General features: G+C 43.1%; 1 protein-coding gene across 1 annotated transcript in view; it reads left to right on the top strand.

The window, feature by feature from the left end:
• LOC117306750 (mitogen-activated protein kinase 14B-like) overlaps positions 1–16,141 on the top strand; it is an 80,830-nt gene that overhangs the window by 50,920 nt on the left and 13,769 nt on the right. Inside the window, exon 5 of the mRNA XM_033791233.1 lies at positions 3,807–3,993. Within this exon, the coding sequence (XP_033647124.1) occupies positions 3,807–3,993 (187 nt within the window). The remainder of the gene's footprint in view (positions 1–3,806; positions 3,994–16,141) is intronic.

Genomic DNA, 16,141 nt, shown 5'->3' on the forward strand with positions numbered 1-16,141 from the left:
CCTCCATAGACTCCTGGAATTTTCTTGCAAACAGGTCTCGTCCCGTTAGGGGGAGCGCATCAAGTCGTTTGCGAGCCCCGACGGACGAGAGGAACAGAGCGTCTAGGACGTTTGCCCTACGGGCAGAGGTTGCTAGGGTGGATACTCTAGTAAACTGATGCAGTTGAAGAGGTCAAAATGCATTCTGCCTCATGACAAAAGATCCGAAAGGCATGCCAAAAATCACTGTAATCGAAGCCAAGCTTGAGCTGGTAGCCATGCTGAAGAGAGGGAGAGTTGAAACCTTCCTCCGAAACTCTGTGACACTTCAGTGAAGAAAAGGCTCTTTCCTAGTCAAGTTGATGGAGGCACAGAGGAGCATCGGATTCCGAGAAGGGGCTAGTATAGTAGACTAGACCAGGAAAATGATGAAACCCATTTTGGGGGTGTAGAAAAAGTCTTAGACATGGCTAGAAGAGTGGCTGTTCATGAATGGCCACAATGAGAAAGTCATTGATATTGAATATTATTGAATACAGGTTTTAAGAAGGACGTAGCACTAATTCCTTCGGAGTAACTCAAACAAATGGAAATAAAGGCAGCAGAAAATTGGGTATAAAGAGAGCAACTCTAAAAAATTTAGCAAATTTGTTCCATAAGGCCACGGTTAGTCCAGTAGTCCAAATTCATTGATATAAAGTCATGCAAATGGGCCTGTGACACAAATGTTTGCAGAAGAATGAAGTAAAGACTTTATAAAAACACCATAGAAAGGAAAATAGCAGAAAAACAAGTATAAGGCAGGGATTTCCCTTAACTTTTTTTCCAATTGCCGGTCGGGCAAGTCAACCAAAATTAAAGGGGGGGGGGCGTTTTTTTTTTTACTCCGTTTGCATCAAAATCTTCTTGGATCAACGATCAGTCAACAATGCACAACAATAAATAATTCAATGAACTTTGCCCTGCAACGCCCTCTGTTGCCAAAAGTTGTCCATGTTATTAGAATTCCTCCAAACCAGTACATTGTGCACAGTCTGCAGGCATATTGCCACAATGTGCCGCAATTCTTTACTCGGTTCGTGAACGTGTACTGCATTGAAGTCCAGTCAAGAAGGTCATGAATATGGAATTATCAACAGCCATCAATGGCCAATCACAGTGTGGGGAATGTTGGTCAGAATGGACTTTGGACGACTGTGTGTGCTGTTTAATATGCTGTGCATACTGCATGGACCAGTGGGTGACCGTGTACTGTGAGGATACTCGGCACCATGTGGTTTTGTGCATCATGTTTTCAATGATTGTAAGTGTTTTCCGAAATGAACGATACTACGAGAGCAATTCAGATCCTGATCGCGGCCGAATTAAATCCAGCAAATATCTAGTCTTGTCAAACTTACTATTTTAAAAGCTTTAGTAAAAGTTTTCTGTGGGATTTTGCCATTGACCCTCAGTTATATGTGAAAGGGAACAAATATTTGACTCGCCTGGCAGGCTAGTGAGAAAGGGTTTTCACTCGCCCGCCGCTATTTTCACTCGCATTTGGCGATTGGGTGAACTGAAAGGGATTTACCAGTAGAAGAGCGGAGAGAATAAGAAAATGTCTGGAGTGAAAGGAGAGAGGAAAGATAATCTGGGGCACAGTGATTGAGGTATTTATATGTATGAACCATTGTATGGAATTGAATGCATTGGGCAACTGGAAGCCAGTGTAATTGCTTGAGAAGTGGAGATGTGCGAGTGAATTTGGGCAGCTTAAAGATAAGTCTGGCACATCGGTTTTGGAGCCGTTGAAGGCGAGAAACATCTTTCTTTGAAACACCATTCAGGAGGCAGCAGCCATAGTCCAGCTTGGACAGAATGCCCTGGTCGCTGCTTGCTCTGATTCGCGTAACCTTGGTGTTACTTTTGATAGGTTTAAGAACCTTGACCAACATATTAAATCAGTCTATTAATCTTTTTACGCGCATCTACTCAGCATAGCTGCAACCAGGGCACCACTTTCACTTCATACAGCTGAACAACTCAATTCATGCATTCATCTCATCAAGACTCGACTTCTGCAACAGTGTACTTTCAGGACTCCCTCAGCAATCACATAAACGTCTTCAAAAAGTCCAAAATGCTTCTGCCCGCTTACTCATCAGGACAAAATCTTCTAAGCACACAACACCCATTATAAACTGCTCACAAAAAGTAAGGACACTTTTTTCAATCCAGTATATTTGTCATTATTAAATACTTTCTTTGTATATGGTATATATCATTGCAAAGCTGAACTGTTCCTCTTCAAAATGATACCACAATTGCAATGATTACATGTTACTGGACTTGACCACGTTAATGAGAATGAGACAAAGTCACAAATCAAATGTCCCAAAATTAGCAATATTATTGTGTTACTGTATGAACAATCAAAACTTCCTGATCTTAATCCACTTTATTGAGACAAGAAATTTGGTATAGAGCAAGACAACTTACTGATCTTAATACACTCTATTGATACAAAAAGTTCAGTAACGAGTGGATGATCCGAAGGCGTTGATGACAGCCTGCCACCTTCTTCTCCATGCTGCACACAAGTCTTGTGATGCGCTGCTGAGGGATGGTATTCCATTCTTTATTAAGGAACCTGGTTAGGTCAGCCACAGTTGATGTGTTGGTGGTTCTGGTACGGACAGCAAGACCAAGCTGGTCCCACAGATGTTCCATGGGATTCAAGTCTGGACTGTTAGCGGGCCAATCCATCAGGTGCACCCCAACATTTTTCAGGTAGTCAGTCACCAGTCGGGCTGGATGGGGGCGAGCGTTGGCATCTTGAAAGATGGCATTTGGTCCAAAGTCTGCAAGTATGGGACTGCATTCGGCTGTAGAATATCGTCTTGCAAATACCCATCAAACAAGGTGTTTTTCATGAGATGAGGGTAAATTATTGTGTCCAATGAGCTCACTTGTGCACATCATTGTGTAAACCATTAATGGTTCTGAAAAGCTTGATCGGTTTGATTAATGAGCATTACCTACATGTATTGACCATACACAGACAACGGTAATTTTGGCACATTTGATTTGTGACTTTGCCTCATTGTTATTCGTGTAGCCAAGTTCAGCAACATGTAATCATTGCAAATGTGGTACTATTTTAAAGAGCAACAGTTCAGCTTTGCATTGATATATACCATATACAAAAAGAGTATTAAATAATAACAAATATACTGGATTGAAAAAAGTTTCCTTACTTTTTGTGAGCAGTTTATATAATCTCCACTGGCTTCCTGTTAAAGATGCTATGTCAGATTTTTGGCCCCAAACATTAAAAAATAGATTTTTTTTTTAGTGAATGGTATTTCAAAGAGTATCACGCTCTCTAACGAAAAATATTTTACCTTTTACTTTTAATGGTCAGGAACCATGACAAAAATTTAAAACATTTCTTATAAAACACATAAGAATTGGTCACGTGATATATTGTCGGGATCCCGACAAAAACTAGTTTGAGCACTTTATTTCACTGCTACTAATAATTGGCAGACTTTTTCGAGCAATGGCTCAAATGAAAGCTTGTAACACAAGTGTCACGACCGGGATTCGAACCCACACTCTGATGAACGGAAGCACCAGAGCTTGATTTCGGTGCTCTTATCCGCTCGACCACGACACCCCAGAACAATCATCATCCTCGTTAGGCTGTGTACTGGTTAAAGTGTTTTGTAAATTGGTGTTCTTAGACAAGTTTTTTTCTTAACATTTCTGTTATGTTCCTTTAATTAATTTGCTGTTTCTCTTCTCCAAATTTTAAAGAATCTTTATGGTCTTTTTTTGTGCAGATACTTGATTTTGGCCTCGCTCGTCAAGCTGATGATGAGATGACAGGTTATGTAGCTACACGATGGTATAGAGCTCCAGAAATCATGCTGAATTGGATGCATTACACCAATACTGTGGATATGTGGTCTGTTGGATGTATAATGGCAGAACTTCTCACAGGTAAAACACTGTTTCCTGGATCGGATCGTATCCTTCAAAATATAGCCATTTTTTATACATGTCTCTTTACACAGAGGCTGAGAATTTGAAGAAAAAAACCCATGGAAATGGACATGGAACGTTAGCTTTCAACTCTTTTGCTAGAGTAAACTGTGCCGTATTAAAAAAAATGTTATACACATGTACTTGCTTTTATTTGTCCAGCAAATGGTTAATATTTTTGCATGGTGTCATTTTGGTAAAATCTTTGGTCTACTTCACTCTACTTACCTGTAGAGCGAATACTACAATTGCATTGTTCCCTATGCCGGCAGGCAAAAAGCTAAGAGTTTTACACACTATAGCGCCCTCAAGAGTCCTATCACCGACGCCCTGTGACATGCGAACCACGTCGGCACCCCCTTTTTCTCTTAGCTGGCAAAGGCAGCGGACGTGAGTACTTGATTGTCCGTATTGCGGTAGATTTCTTTGCCCTTTTTAGCTGATAAGAGTGTGTTTGGAAGCTATCCTATAGCAGGATAGTCTGTAAAGTTGTTGAGAATTTCTAGTACAGTTGTTGAGAAATTCTAGGGCTGACGGATCTGTAACCGGCCGAGCAGGGGACCTTACGGTCTCGCCGTCTTTGCCCGACAGAAGGGGAAACGCCCCGGTAAGGCCCAAAAATCGCCTAGTACCGGGGCGACACCCAAGAAGGGACGAGTTGGTAAGCGGGACTCCACTACGGAGCCCGCCCCATCGATCCCAGGCCAGCCAGCAGGGCACGCACAGCCAGAGGGGGTACCCCTCCACGGCTCGGTGCACCCAGGGCTGGGTACAGGGCATGCACAGCCGGAGAAATTACCTCTCCACGGCTCAGTGCACCCGGCCCCCCACAGTGCACACGCGAGTACCGCGGTGCCCAGGGATGGCCTTTTGTACCGCCGCCCCGACCAGGCAGCCTGCGCTATTGGGCTCAGGGCGCTGGCGGTCGCCTGGGAGATTGGCAACGGAGAACAGACCCCTTGGGGCCCCGTCGGAACGCTACGTTCCGAAGGGTCGGCCTCTACATCAGGGTTTACCCGATGCTCGGGTATTCCCGCCCCGCAGCCGGCCTCCGATACTACATCGGAGTCTGCTCGAGGACGCCTCTCCAACAAGGGCAAGAAAGCCCGCCCTCGAAGTCCCAGCTCGAGCGGCTCTACCTCCGATTGTCCCCACCGTGACAAACGTCACAAGGGTGGGGACAAGGCGAGGAAACAACCATCCTTCGTCATCCCTCGTCGCCGCCCACAAAAGGTGGCCCGTGGCAGTTTTCGTGGCCGCGCCGATAGTAGGCGGGCTCACGTTACCCCAAAACCCAACCTGGCCAACCACGCACCCAGTCGGGTTGTGGTTTCCGAGCACCCACCCCCCGATATACCGGGGCGTGGCACAAGTGACTTGACAAATCCGAGCGGCCTCCCACCGACGGACCCGTTGGGGGCCGCCTCCGGAATTTTCTGGGGTCATGGGGGCAAGTGACCTCCGACCGGTGGGTCCTTGAAACAATCGGCCGCGGTTACGCGCTCGAGTTTACGAGGACCCCCCGTCGGACATGCTCAGCCGGCGGACACCTGTACCTTCCGACTTAGCAAAGCGCCGCTCCCTCGGGGGGGGGGAAATAAACGCCCTCCTCCTCAAGGGGGCGGTGCGTATCGTCCCCCGTTCAAGGACTCAGACGGGCTTCATGTCAACCTTCTTCTTGACTCCCAAGAAGGAGGCTGGCTACGGCGCCCGATTTTGAACTTGAAACCCGTAACAAGTTCATCCGTCCGAGGCGTTTCCGCATGGAGACGCTCAGGACTATACTGAGTTCTATAGAGACGGAGGCAGCGCTCCAATGTACTTGGCGCCTGACCTCCGACCTCGGATTTATAATCAATACCGAGAAATCTCACCTCATCCCCTCGCAGGTTCCCACCTTTCTCGGTGCGTCTGTCGACCTGCGCAGGGGATTGGCCTGCCCTTCGGAGGAACGCCTACTGAACTTTTGGCAGTGCGTTTCTCTCTTCCTCCTGGCAGTGGCGGCCCCGGCACTGGCCTGGCTCAGGCTGTTGGGCCTTATGGCCAGCATGGTGGATTTGGTGGACTTCTGCAGGTTGAGGATGAGGCCCATTCAACTTCACCTGCTCTCCTTTTACAGGCCCATCCGTCACCGAATCCACCACACGGTGCCGACCACGCCCTGGCTAGTCCCCCATCTTCTCTGGTGGCTAGCCGATGCGAACATCTCGCAGGGCCGGGCTTTTCGTCCGCCCCAGCCATCGGTGACCGTCACGACCGACGCGTCACTCCTCGGCAAATCGCAAGCGTGTGGGGTTCCGAACACCGATCGGCCCACATCAACGTCCTGGAAATATTTGCAGTCTCCAATGCACTACAGCATTTCCAGTCGGACGTCATTCGCCGTGCGGTCCTGGTGAGATGCGACAACGCCACAGTCGTGGCCTACATCAATCACCAGGGGGGCATCCGGTCGGGACGCCTGTGTGCACTGGCCTGGGATCTCATCCACTGGTGCACACAGCGGGGAACGGCACTATCAGCAGTCCACATTCCGGGCGTAGAGAACGTCACAGCCGACGCTCTCCCAAGGGGCTGGATTGCCCCAACGGAGTGGTCCCTTCTCCCACAGGTGGCTCGGTCGCTCTTCCACCTGATTGGCCGGCCACACGTGGACCTGTTCGCCTCCCATGCGAACCACCAGTTGCCGATCTACTGCGCAAGGGGCCCAGACCCCAACGCGTGGAAGATCGACGCTCTATCAGTACAATGGGACGGCCTACTGGCCTATGCATTCCCCCGTCTCGCTCGTCTTTCGGGTTCTGACCAAGATCGAGCAGGAGGATTGCCGGGTCCTTCTCATAGCCCCGTTCTGGCCCCGACAACCGTGGTTCCCACGACTCGTCAGGTTACTGGTCCACCGTCCGGTGATCCTACCAGGGCGAGCGGATCTCCTGTACCAGCCCAGTTCGGGGATGGTCCATTCGGCTCCGGGGGATCTTCACCTGACGTGCTGGGTGCTGTCACGCGATCCCTCCGCTCAGCAGGCCTTTCGCAACGGGCTGCAACAATCGCAGCCCAGTCACGACGGGCTGACTACGCCATTTCTTTAAATGGTGTTGCCAGGAATCCCTGCATCCTCTCAATACTTCTGTAGGGGAGGTGGGGGATTTCCTGGTATATCTCCTAGACAGCGGCCTGACGACCGGTACGGTCAGAAATTACAGGTCAGCCATTGCCGCGATCCACCCCGGATTCCCGGACGGTTCCTCCGATTTTCCCATTAATAAATTGCCATTTTGTAACATTCGACTATTAGAAATTTGTTTGTTTAAACATGGTTTAAATATAAGAATGTCCGACCCGTCTGTCTAATAAATTGCCCTGGTGTAGCGTTTGAGTTTTGGGGGAAAATTGCCGTTGTTTGTGGGAAAACAAGTTTTGGGGAAAAGTTGGTGAGTTTTGGAGAAAAATGTTTAAATGTTAAGATTGTCCAAACTCCATCTGTTTAATAAATTGCCGTTTTGTAACATTCGAGTATTGGAGAAAAAAAGTCTAAATATAAAAATGTCTGACCCGTTAAATCAATTTCCGTTGTGTAAAGTTTGAGTTGTGGTGGAATATTGCTGTTGTTTCGGGGCAAAAAAGTTTTGGGGAATTTGCCCCGTCTGAGACGTTCGAGTAATGGAAAACATTTTTATTTAAATGTTAAGATTGTCCAAACATTCGAGTATTGGAAAAAAAAATTGTTTAAATATACATGTAAGAATGTCCGACCCATCTGTCTAATAAATTGCCCTGGTGTAACGTTCGAATTTTTGGGGGAAATTGCCGTTGTTTGGGGCTGAAAAGATTCGGGGAAAAGTTGCCAAGTTTTGGGCAAAAATGTTTAAATGTTAAGATTGTCCAAACTCTGTCTGTTAATAAATTGACTTCCACTATTGGAAAATATTTTTGTGTAAATGTTAAGACTGTCCAAACTCCGTCTGTTTAATAAATTGCCGTTTTGTAACATTTGAGTATTAGAGAGAAAAAGAAAGAGTCTAACTATAAGAATGTCCGACCCGTCTGTTTAATAAATTGCTGTTATGTAACATTTGAGTTTTGGGGGAAAATTGCCATTGTTTTGGGGAAAAGTTGCGACTGTTTGGGGAACAAAAATCAAAACTCTGAATAAATTGCCACGTTTGAGACGTTCGCGTAATGGACAACATTTTTATTAGGTGTTCGGGCCAACAGCCCGGAACACCTCTTATATTTGTTCGTTTTTTTTCTTTCTTTTTCTTCATACTTCTTCTTCTTCTTCTTCTTCTTCTTCTTCTCAGCGTCCCTTGTCCACTAACAAAAGCACCTTTCCCAAACTCATATGAACTTCAAACTTCACACATAGTTAGCGATTTATTAGGAGAAGAAACCGTGTGAGTTACGTCATGATGACGTCATCAATTCTTGAGTTATGAATATTCAAAGTTTATTAATTCAAAAAATCAAAACTTTCGATCTACATGAGGGGTTCTTACAATCGAAACATCATCGGAATCGTCATTGAAATCTCCGTAAACGCCCCACAGACATGACCCCATTTTGATGTTGTCTTCCGGCTCAAAGGAGAGGTTGAAAATTTCAAAATTCACGTCTAAAGAACGATGTAAATCCCCATTGGTATGTGCATAAACATTGCACGTAGGCATACACACAACGTGTAGTGTCTTAGCGGTGCAGCAGAGTCACGCTCCAGTGATCATCCATAGAGCTCGAAAAAGCTTCATGAAGAATAGTCTTCGTTCTAGGCGGTTAAAACATACATGCCCCTTACAGTCTTTTCTACAGTCGTCAATATTTCATATTTCCTAAACTACATAAGCTATTTTGACAATCTATACATCATATGAAAGGGCTTTACGTACTTTACAGAAATGGATATGTTGGTGAACTTTCGTTGACCTTTTGACCTGTTTAAACCGGAAGTGACTGTGAAATGATTTGAAAGGACGTTGTTTGTTGCCTTTTAGGTTGAAATATACATCCTTTGATGCTTTACCATCACAGCATACAAGTCTGGCAAAGGTCTGGTTTAAAACAAATATTACCGATGACGTCACCAAACATACACTTTTACAAGATGACGTAATCATGTTGTTTTGACAGTTTTTGCAATTTGAATCATTTATTACAAATCTTGAGAACAAAGCAAGGTGTAATATTTGATATTTAATCCAGGCTTTTACTCCCGGAAACCGAACACCTTGAGTTTGTTCACAAACTCTCAATCTCTAGTTTAACTGTTAAGATTGTCCAAACTCCGTCTGTTTAATAAATTGACGTTCGAGTATTGGAAAATATTTTTGTTTAAATGTTAAGGTTGTTCAAACTCCATCTGTATAATAAATTGCAGTTTTGTAACATTCGAGTATTAGAAATTTGTTTGTTTAAATATAAGAATGTCCGATAAATGTCTGTCTAATAAATTGCCCTGGTGTAGCGTTCGAGTTTTGGGGGAAAATTGCCGTTGTTTGGGGCTAAAAAGTTTCGGGGAAAAGTTGTTGAGTTTTGGGCAAAAATGTTTAAATGTTAAGATTGTCCAAACTCCGTCTGTATTATAAATTGCTGTTTTGTAACATTTGAGTATTGGTGGATTTTTTTAAATAAATATTAAGAATGTCCGTCGTTGTGTAGCGTTCGAGTTTTGGGGAAAATTTGCCATTGTCTGGGGAAAAAAGGTTGAGGAAAAGTTGCCGTTGTTTGGGGAAAAAAGTTGTCCAAACTCTTTCTGCGTGTTTTTGGCACTTTTGAGTTTTGGGGAACATTTTTGGGGAAGACGTCAGTTCGAACTGAATGTTTTCAATAATATTGCGGTTGTGGACATTAATAGTTGTCTTTACTTTTATTCCGTCAGTAAAAAATGTCCGTACTCCGTCTTTTAATAAGTTGCCGTTTGAGATATTGATTAAACATTTCTTTTGAAGGGTAAAGAGGTCCTAACTCTGTCTGTAATTGTCGTATGAGACGTTCGAGTGTTGGAGAAAACAATAATGTAGTTTATTGATTAGTAGAATATTCGACGAGCTATGTTTTAATAATAATTGCCGTTGTGGGACATTTCCAAGTACAGTGTTTTAATTGTAAAAAGGTCAATACTCCGCCGTGAATAACGATGCTCTTTTGGGACTTGAAACACATTTTTTTTTAAGGGGAAGACGTCAGTTCGAACTGAATGTTTTCAATAGAATTGCGGTTGTGGGACATTTACAGTTGGCTTTACTTTTATTTCAACAGTGGGAATGTCCGTACTCTGTCTTTAATAAGTTGCCGTTTTGAGATATTGATAACAGTCAATTTTTTTTGAAGGGTTAATAAGGTCCGAACTCCGTCTGTAATTGCCGTATGAGACATTAGAGTATTGGAGAAAAAAATAGTGTTTATTATTTAGTAAGAATGTCAAAACGAACTCACATGTTTTTAATAATAATCGACGTTGTGGGACATTTCCATATTTGTAAACTATTGAGTATTTGAGAACAATTTTTTTTAAGGGTAGGAAGGTCCGAACTCCTCCTTTTGATAATATTGCCATTATGGCATATTTTCAAATTGGAAAAAATATTGTAAAAGTGTAGAATGTCCGAAGTTGTTATTGTTACAATACTATATTATTGCCGTTGTGGGATATTTTTTTATAATGTTCACTCCGTTACAAAGTTGACCTTGCAACAAGGGAGATTTTGCAGGGCAGTCACTATCACTCAGGGACCTACATGTATTTTAGAATTACATTCAGCATATACAACGCAGTTGTAAGTAATATTATGCTTCTGTCAATGATGGCTCATTGAAAACGGATCGGCATACGACAATAAACGTTGATGTTGCTGGGAATGCTGGCAACCAGTAGTGGCTAGTGTATCATTACAACACCAGATAAGACCCACAGCAAGTGCATCACAGACAATGCACACCAGGAGGTGTTTAAATAAAGCATGCGGGGGAGGCCCCCCATTGTTTAAATTGTTAGAGATGGCCACTTGGCTTTGGGACCAGTCAGCTAAACCAAAAAGAGGTGCATATGCAGCTTTATACATGTATGTGGGAAGGAGTTGTTGGTGGTGGGTTTACGAGAGGGTAAATTATCATACTGGTAGTCACGGCCCATAGGAGTTTTTCCAATGAGTACCATAATACAGGATGAGGGTCGTTTCAAATAGGACATACAGGGGAAAGTATTGAGTGCTGGCTAATTTATATTAAAAATAGAGTGTAGTGATGAGGGAGCGCAGCGTTTTCACCAACTGAACGTTTTTTAGTGGGTGCAACGAAGTGTTATAGGCTAAAGTACTATTATTGTATCTGTTAAAAAACACCAGGCCTCTAATTACGAAACACATTTCAAGGCACTACCGCATTGTTATTCACAGCAGAGTATTGACCTTTTTACAGTTAAAAAAAGTTTGTACATGGAAATGTCCCACAACGGACACAATCTACTAACTAATAAACAACATCAACTTTTTATCCAATACTCGAACGTCTCATACGGCAATTACAGACGGAGTTCGGACCTTCTTACCCCTTTAAAACAACTGTTACCAATGTCTAAAATGGAAGACGGAGTTCGGACACTCTTACTGTTAAAATAAAATTAAAGCCAAATGCTTTCGTCCCACAACAGCAATATTATTGAAAACATTCAGTTCAAACTGACGTCTTCCCCTTAAAAAATGTTCCCAAATACTCAAAAGTCCCAAAACGGCAATTGGTTATTCACGACGGAGTACCAACATTTTACAATCAAAAAAATTTTGGTACATGGAAATATGCCACAACGACGATTATTATTAAACATGGGAGTTCGTCGGACATTCTTATTAAATTAATAAACAACATTATTGTTTTCTCCAATACTTGAACGTCTCATACGGCAATTACAGAGTTAGGACCTCCTTACCCTTTAAAAATTGTGTATCAATGTCTCAAAACGGCAACTTATTGAAGACGGAGTACGGACATTCTTACTGTTGAAATAAAATTAAAGCCAACTGCTTATCGTCTCACAACAGCAATATTATTGAAAACATTCAGTTAGAACTGAACGTCTTCTCCTTAAAAAAATGTTCCCAAATACTCAAAAGTCCCAAAACAGCAAGGAGTACAGACAAAAAGGTTGTATGTGGAAACGGCGATTATTATTAAAAACATGGGAGTTCGTCGAAAATTCTTACTATTTTAACAAAGAATATTGGAAGTCTCAAACTGCAACAACAGACAGGAGTTTGGAGCCTGGAGCCACTCCTAGCCTCACAGTAAGTGACAACTTCCCCTTAGATGTGCCGCACCTGTTCGTCGAAAATTCTTACTATTTTAACAAAGAATATTGGAAGTCTCAAACTGCAACAACAGACAGGAGTTTGGAGCCTGGAGCCACTCCTAGCCTCACATTAAGTGACAACTTCCCCTTAGATGTGCCGCAATTGTAACTACATTATAAAATTGCTACACTTTGTTGTAACTTGTTAGAAAGTATAACAAGGCTTCAATGTTTTGCTTTATATGCCTCTGCTCTCATTATTGGTCAACACTGACACTTCTTGTGTTTAGTTCATTTGTAATAACTTTCAAGAAGACGATCCCTGACATTGTCCTTGCATTGTGCAGCGCTTTTTTCGTTTCGTGGGTACTCGATAGTTTCGCGGGTCCTCGCTTGTTTGTCTCGTATAGCTGCTTTCCAACTGAACGTGGGATCCCTCGTCTCGAGAGGCGCCCTCGTTTGATTGACAAACGAGCTAGCTTCCCTCACGCGTAGCAAGTAGGGGCACACATTGCCGGTCTCGCTTGTCTCGGTCCCTCAGTGCCTCGATGGCAACTAAAGGGCTGTACTGTATAACAGACTTTAGTTATGTATGAGAACTCATAGACAAATTGGAGTAAAGGACCGAGTGGGTTCTGAAAACTCTCACTTCTAGCTGGTCACCAAACTTGGCATCTCTGACTTTGACGCTTGTGAATTACACCAGATACCAGCCTCGAGTGGCTGTCTTAAAAATTATTTTGGTGACATTCTTTTTTTTATATACTAATTATCAAAAACTACAGCACCTCAGAAAGCAATTTTAAGAGAAGCTTCCTACAATCATTATCTACAAACTGTGTAAGTTTAATGTCAGTCCGTGGACATAGTGTTTTGTATCCTACAAAAAGTAGGCCCTACCCAAAACCTTTAAGGGAATGCAACTTGTAATTTCAGATATTAAATGTTGTAAACCACAAAGGAAACTGACTGGCTGAATTTAAATGATTTGGGGTTAAACAAAAAAAAATTGGTTGAAGTGGGACTCGAACCAACGACCTGCAGATTAATGTGCCAGCACTATTCAATGTACATGTAGTTCAGAATCTTACTATCTGGGCCCGATACTGTGTGTATTTTCCATCCTTGTATCACTGATACTAGTATTATTCTGCATTAATAAATACCTTGGACGTTTTCAAGTCTCTGATTGGTAAAAACCCGGTCACGTGGGGTGTATTAACGGGCGGTATAAAGACCGGCTTTGGAAAAAAGCGATTTAAAACTGGCCCCTAAATCAGCATACGTTGTGTAAAACTAGTTTGCGCGTTGCATGCACTGTATTGCAAACTTAATTATATTCATGTTAGTTTCAATGCAACTTTGCACACTTGCGCGTACAAGCTGAAAATGTATCAATTTTGAGATAACAGGTGCGCGTGTATAAACTCATTTGTCCATAATGGTCTTGTTTACAGCGACATGCTACATGGACGCTGAGCTCATGCACGCGTTTTTAACGCCAATCATTTGCCTCCTTTGACCCCAGTGAGGACGCTGAACATACCATTATTTAAAAGAGTCACTGGTCTCATAGTATCGGTAATGTGATTAACGCACGGAAGAGACGGGAACCATCAAAGGCTAAAATATGGCCCCTGAACATGTCTGGAAGTATCGCCGGGAGAAAAGTAAAAAAAATTGGAAAATTTTAGCCGTTTATTTCGTCAAAAAGGTATTTATTAATGGGAATAACAGTGTTCGGACCCGGTCTTCACTGCGCAGTAATGACCTTGGTTGGTGGCTGGCGCTGTAAACGGACCTCGCCTCTTGCTCATTCCGTTAACAGTGCCAGCCACCAACCCGGTCATTACCACGCAGTGAAGACCGGGTCATCGCATTGTTATTCCCTAATTAGTACATGGTGGGCTATTTTCTGTGGGAAGATTACCCTCAGTAGGGACACCTAATCTACTCATAAAATACCAGCCTCATAACAGTTCTCCCTTGTACCGTATTTTCCTGCGGACAAGGCACAGGACGCTAAAATGACCAAACAAAATTCAAACGTCAGCAGACAAGGCGCACCGCCGCACAAGGCGCACGTGTAACCGCACACAAAAGCGCCACCCGGTGTCGGTACATTGACACAAAGACGTAATTTGCTGCCTTTGAGAACCTACGTATACCGACCTTTATCCAATCAACCAACGCTGTATATTGTTAATAACATAAAGTCCGGCCCAATCAGCGGGCAGAAACCATGGTCCACGCACTGTCTGAAGTTAATTTTATTTGCAACATGAACACAATGCCTCCCTGGACATCCGATGTCCCACACAACGAGGATCCTTGCTGATACAGATACGTAGCGTGTGTGTGTAGTAATGTATCCGCCAGCCGGGATGTCAGCATGCACATTAATAATATGCACATGTACACTGTGGATTGCGCTGCTCAATCTCGAGATAGCACAACAGATGTTGGAGACATCATGTGGGCACCGTATTGAGCGATGTTCGCCAACGGGTTGCACTACGCCCTCGCATTTGCGCTGCCTGGAAATGTGCCAAAATTCCCACGTGACTGTGCGGATCCCAAGCATGCCCAGACACGTCGAGTCTTGTCTCAATGCGTTTATTGCTGGTTCGCATAGTTTTTACCAATAGAGGGTGATTAACTTCACGCTTTAACATTGTTCCAAAACGCCCTCTAGCGTTCAATGTTTCTTGTATTTATTGTCACACCCACAGTAACAACGACTATAGGCGTGATATCTGCTTGTGTGTTGCGTGATTAAATTTACAGACCTCGGAACGGTTGCGTTTTGGGGCTAATTTTCTGTGTCATTTTGAGAGATTTTTCGAATCTGAACTTGGATATCGTTGATTTTACTGGCAAGTTTCATGCAAGGGCAAGCATGATTTTAACAACCGTTCCTTCCCGAAGTTTTGAAGCAATGAAATAATTCAATAAAATAAAATGTGGTTTCTTCCCTACTTTGTTTGGCTAGTGTTGTATTATTTTATTTGGCCTTACAAACAAATACAAATCATATCCTAGTAAGATAATGCTACGTTCCCATAATACTTTTTAAAAGCAAACGTCTAAAAAGAGGCAATAAATATTAATACGATTTGAACGTTTAACAATAATATAAAACTCTCACCTACCAAAGATGACAGTTAATTTCCCAAAGCACTTATCAATCACAAAGGTCTATAAACTAAAGAGGCAAATACAAAAATAAATTATTACCCCATCCTTCATGTCCTTTTAAATAATACGTTCAGCCTAAAAGCACACTTCAGAGATCGCTGTTCTCTACAATCATGGATGACCCCTCAATGCTACAATAAAAACCCTCAAAGTTTAGCGGTTGGGTGAATGACGTTTGTATGAAGTTATTGACTGTCAATCGTTTTCGGAACAAATACCCAGCCACACAGAAAAACGTTTGTACACCGCCGACGTCTGTTGGACCGAAAGCTAGACGCATTGCGGCATTAATGGAATGAAAGCACGGTCATGGGGAATAAACACGTTGCAGCATTGTTGGAATAATTGGCCCGTCTGGGGGATTGCGACATTGTTCGAAAGAAAATATGGTCTCAGTGTCTGAATAGCCTTGCTCGACCGCATTATTGAGTAAAGATTCTTCACACAAAGATCGTTGATTTGAACTGGACATGAAGGTATTTTTTATTTTTACGCAGTGATCATAAAAAAAAAAATCGTCAGCAGACAAGGCGCACCGAAAGATAAGACGCATCGGTGTTTTGGGGGTCTAAAAAGTCAGATAAGGTAACCACACCTTTGTATGCTTTTATGGGAAAAGGGGAGAGTTCTTTAGATTTGTGGCAATCATGCATC

This window comes from Asterias rubens, chromosome 2 (assembly GCF_902459465.1).
Source record: "Asterias rubens chromosome 2, eAstRub1.3, whole genome shotgun sequence".
In the NCBI taxonomy this organism is placed as follows: domain Eukaryota; kingdom Metazoa; phylum Echinodermata; class Asteroidea; order Forcipulatida; family Asteriidae; genus Asterias; species Asterias rubens.